Source organism: Varroa jacobsoni, unplaced genomic scaffold (assembly GCF_002532875.2).
Source record: "Varroa jacobsoni isolate VJ856 unplaced genomic scaffold, vjacob_1.0 scaffold_198, whole genome shotgun sequence".
NCBI lineage: Eukaryota > Metazoa > Arthropoda > Arachnida > Mesostigmata > Varroidae > Varroa > Varroa jacobsoni.
The window spans coordinates 125,931-131,152 of record NW_019213100.1 but is presented as its reverse complement, the minus strand read 5'-3'; the positions used below and the strand labels follow the sequence as shown (position 1 = coordinate 131,152).

At 37.1% G+C, this 5,222-nt stretch overlaps 1 protein-coding gene across 7 annotated transcripts in view; it reads right to left on the bottom strand.

Annotated features, from left to right (window-relative positions):
- The window catches only part of LOC111273527 (uncharacterized), a 7,191-nt gene extending 1,988 nt beyond the window's left edge, over positions 1 to 5,203 (bottom strand). Inside the window, exons 1-3 of one of the 7 annotated variants that reach the window (XR_015316000.1) lie at positions 4,564 to 5,203; positions 2,832 to 2,869; positions 139 to 2,582 (exon numbers count right to left, since the gene is read on the bottom strand). Coding sequence is in view for 2 of the 7 variants with exons in the window: in XM_086973530.1 (XP_086829656.1) it covers positions 2,385 to 2,582; positions 2,832 to 2,869; positions 4,769 to 4,841 (309 nt within the window). In the remaining 5 variants the exon portion in view is untranslated. The other 6 variants (XM_086973530.1, XR_015315999.1, XR_015316001.1 and 3 more) reach the window with 6 other exon arrangements.
- Between the last annotated feature and the right edge of the window lie 19 nt (positions 5,204 to 5,222).

Here is a 5,222-nt window from a genome sequence, read left to right as displayed (position 1 = left end):
ATGTTTTTTTCAAGTGTATTCATAGCGGAACTGACAGATATTACTAAATCGCATACATCCGTCAGTTATTTCTTTCCACCGATATGGTGCACTACGATTACATTACATTTGATTGCAAATAATAATAAGTCTGCCGTGTCTAATTTATATATATATATATATATATTTAATGTATGCAAGATATGTACAGACTATATAGTTTCGACGAAGCAACGTGATCATCGTTAATCTACCTTGTTGTGGCCATACGCAGATTTGCCGCGCGTGACATGAAGGATGCGTAATTTTGCATCTGAATAGAGAAAAAACCAGACACGTTGCCAATGTCGGTTGGTGTCGATTTTTTGCCGTTCCAAGCAACATACGGCTGACCTTGCGTAACCGTTTTTTCTTTATATAGCACTTGATAACCATGGCACCTCTTCGTACCCGAAACCACGGAACTGCGGAAGATGGCTTCCACAATCAAACAGCTTGAATAAAATTCTACCGAACTATTATGATAAGTTATTTACTATTCGCATATAATTTTTAGAGAGCCGTATTTTCCCTTGCAAGCAGGGTTTAAATTGGCTTCGGTACTAGCGTTATGGACTTTTTGCTTTGGCCGTATAGGTTATTCCCTTTTTAGACGTAAATCTCGCTCGTAAGTATGATAGATTATGGCTTTCACTCGATATGCAATGGCACACATGATACGGAGTGGCAATAAAAACTGCGAATCGATCAAGGGTCAGAAAAATTCCAAAGGACATTAGGCAATGATTATGTTATGCTGTTAAATCGGTCAGTTAAGTTAAACCAACTTAAAATCCGACAGGCATACGCTTCTAGACGGCAACCCTATGGACGTACCAAAGCCAATGAAATAGGCTGCTCACTTTAAGACGGGTGCACAGTATTTGTTTGCATGTACATGCGAAACAAAGGAAAATGTCATTTTATTAAATGTTGTCGATCCAATCTAAACTTTTGGGCATTTGGCCTTCAGGGAAAGCAAAAGAATAAGCCAGAAATGTCTAGGACGATGCTTGAAAAGTAGGCTGACAGTGATTCGTGAAAAAGCGTTTACTGTTATGATAAAAAGCATCCTTGAAACAACAGATGGTGAATGCAATTTTCTAAAGAAACAAGCTCACAATATATCGACATTGATAATTAAATACAGGGTAATTGAGGAGTCGTGCAATCCTATGGCCTTTAAAAATATTATACCATTTACCATAGGAGTACCCGTAAGGCTGCGTTTGTTTCTAAACACTTTACATGGTATCTCTTTTATCGGGTTGCAAGAACCTATTGAAACGTAAAGACTTAACTTTTCGAACATCCTGTAAGAGTATTGAGACCGATTTGCATGTATAGAAGGCAAGCTAGAATATTATAAAGATCGACACGTAAAAAATCTAGTCTCTTCTTCAGGGACATACGCGGCTTTCCACCCTGAATTTGCCAAACTATTAGCAACCAAAAAGTCGAGCAGAATTTATTTAAGTCTTAGAAGTTAAAAAGATTTATCGAATTTCGTAGAGGATATTTACCTTCAGTCAGTCTACGTCGACTCTTCATAAGCTTAATTTCTGCTCTTAACACTTTGCTAAGTGCCGTCAGATTTATCACACATCTTTTAAGTATCGACACTCAAAATCGATGCCATTCGTTAATATTTATCTGTCAGCGTTTCTGTATCTACTAACACACACGTGCTTATATATACACACACACACACACACACACACACGCACTCATACGCGCAGACCCACATGCACACACACACACCTAGAACACGTGAATATATGCAACACGCGTTAAATACGCCATAGCAAATATGGCTGTTCGAAACGAAGGAAGAAACCGCATATATCGTAATTTTTTTCTCTCTGATAATCATGCATGTAACAAAGCGTGCCATAGTACATGCTCTCGAGTTTGTAGTTGTCTAACAAAAAGCCATTTTTCTTTCAATAATGGCACTATTTCCTGCAAGAGATTCAAGCATGAAAATGTGCAACAATCAAATTGCGTTAATTCCCAAGCTTAGTAATTTGCGCAAGTTGCAAAAAAATCTTCCGAAATACCTAAACCTATCGTTATTAGGCCGAATGACACCTGGGCTAAGTGTGACACGAGAAAAATAAAAACATACCCGAAAGTAATGCAGTAAAAACAGAAACATTGCTTAAATTGGCTAGATATATCGACTACTTCTAGATAATGCATCACTTTGTTAACAAAGGGGAGATGATGTTGGTGAGGATCAATCTTTTTGATCCACTCTGATGAGCACAGTCGCGCCAGATGACCCGCGTGATTGTTGCACGTTACGTTTCTTTCGCTGGCGCTGATATAATCGTTTGACTTGGAAGAAATAGAAGATTGGTCCGTTATTTAAACGACTTAAGATCCCGATGTGTTTTGCGCTGATGTACGTCAAGGAAGAGCTTCTTATCGGTGGTGAAGTCACAGAATTCACAGCGAAGCATTTTCGGCGGCCAGTGCGGCCGACGGATCGCCCCTCGAGGCTGTTTTCTTTTGTCGCTACTACTTACACTTGCGGCGCTGCTACTAGACTGCGCCATTAGCTGTATGGGATGAAATGGAAAAAAGTAACAAAACAAACAGCGTGTAATCTATACGTTCCTATTGTAACTGTTCGTAATCCCGTCATAACTATTGTGTATGTGAACGGGCAGTTTGCCATGAGAGAACTTTAAAGTAATAAAAACCCACAATAATTAACAATCATTAATTACGACAACATGCATAATACTTGTACTCATTGTCGCTATCATCATATGATAATACGGAACCACCATATATAGATCGTTTACCTGGGAGATTATGTGTAGGCCATGGCGAATCACTGAAGCTGGAACGTTCACAGAAACACACATATTTGCATATTACTTTTAAGTGCTATATACTTTTGCAAGCACATTAATTGATCTCATGTCTTTTTGTCGTTCTAGATAAAAAGGAAAGTTCTCAGCTACAAAAGCTACGCAAAAAGTTTGTCATTGTGGTAACGGGATAAACGCTTTGGGAGTATGGCAGGCAAGCCGAGAAAGAATACACTCGTAAAAACTGTTCAATAACGAAACCGGCAGCAGCTGTACTGCGTATTTTATTAGGCTACACTTCCGTGCCAATAAAGGTACGTCGCATAGTTCAACCGATCGCTTTCAAATTCTAGTACTGATGATTTGGCAGTATAAGGTAGTGTCTTGATAGAACGGCGTTCGTCAATGGTACGCAGCCAGCATCTGTAACTGAAGTAGGCAACGTTATTCATGCATCGTACAATTCGATATGTATATAATTATTCTATTTTATCCAAACAAATGTTGGTTCTTTCTTTTCACCAATAAGGTCACCAGGAATATCTCGAAATACGTCTAAGTAACTAGACATTGTCATCATTATTATATTCCAGCAAATAGGCGTAACGAAAGCTATAATTGATTGATCTATTAGTTATTCGAATCGATTACCGGGATGTTTTGTGAAGCAAATGTCAGTTTATTCTAGTGTTAACATGGATGTGGTCATATAAAAACGGTCTGAGCCATACATATGTTGGCTTTTGTCTGCACTGTGCATCACGCGTAAAAATCTCCATCTTTAAAAGCTCAACCTAACTCGCGACTAACGTGAAGAAATAATCGCGTTTAGATTTATAATTGTCATTTAAGCGATGGAATAATAAAGCAAATCAGCTTGATAATATTCATAACAATATTGATTAATTATTGTCAGATTAAATTTTCTTGTGTACAGATACACAAACGTTTAATTATTAATAAAATAATATAATCTTAATATAAAATAATAATAATAGTAATAAAATGAGAAATTTTTGCGGAAAACATATGCAAGGGCGATGATAAAACGAATAACGAGTTCAGAAAAATGTTTAGCTTGAACTATGTGAGTAACTGCTATCGGCTTTCTCTGAGTTCATTAATTATCGTATGAAGACTACACGGTAAAGTTAGTATAGCAAAGTTAGCCAGTACTTACCTTTTAAGTACGAGTAAAAGGTTTTTTGTCTTTGTATTCGTACATGTTGAAAATGAATTCTCCGTGGGCATCATATGTTGATTTTTGTATGAGATTTGCCGATGTACTGGACGAACTTATGATTGCACCGTTTTAAGTAAATTGTTAATGATAATAAATAGAGAGAAATAGCTTCTTCGATTTTGAAGTAATTTCTTAGGTAGTCCCCATACTAAAATGTTCCGTCGTTTATGCATTCTTATAATTTTATATATATATATATATATATAAAATGCAAAATTGTAGATAGTTCATCTAACAACAGATAAGCCCGTCTATGTTATTCATTTACATATAATTTTATGTTATACTCCGGGGAAGTTCGGCATCGTCCCTTAAAACGCCTGCTAGTACCATTTATGTAACTTAACCAGAAACGCAGCGGTAGCTTCATCAAAACTAGTGCTCGCTGACTAAAAGAACTTCTAGTGTAAGATATGGTTGGCGAAACGTTAAGAAGTTCCACTTAGATAAAGGCTGAATTAACGTATCTAGTCTACTTACGTTTGTCGGGTATCTACAGGGCTATTGTAATTGACTCTATAGTCGCTTGCATTGCGCACACCTCGTGTTAGACGTGTTTAACAGAAGCGGGAAGACCTCCTTTAAACATTCTAAATATGCATTGACGTTTAGTTAAACCTGTCCTGCATGACATCAATACCAAAATCAGTAGCAATCAAATGGTCTCTGTGGAGGAAACACTCACAAACGCTAAAATCCATTGGACAGTACATGGCCCCACATGTAGAAAGAAACACAAGCTCAATGAATAAAGCCATTAGATGACTGCGCTATCGACATTCGAGAACAAGTGACTACCCAGATTTCGAACAACCGTTAGTAAGCACGGTGTATCCTCGAGGTAAGTCCTTCACAAATAACCTGGTACAGTCCGTTGAAACTCTGGCTATAACCGGGAACGGTAAAACATATCAATACTATAAAAAAAAAACTTCCTCACACCACAATTAACTTCTGTACTGCACAGTGTTGCACTGCTATTTTGATATCCAAACATGTATCTATCTATATGTACACTAAAGGCATATATATATATACATATATATACATATATATATATATATATATATGTATATGACTTCACACACACACCACCTTATTTTTTCTCTCTCTCTTTCTCTTTTGCTTGTATACGACAG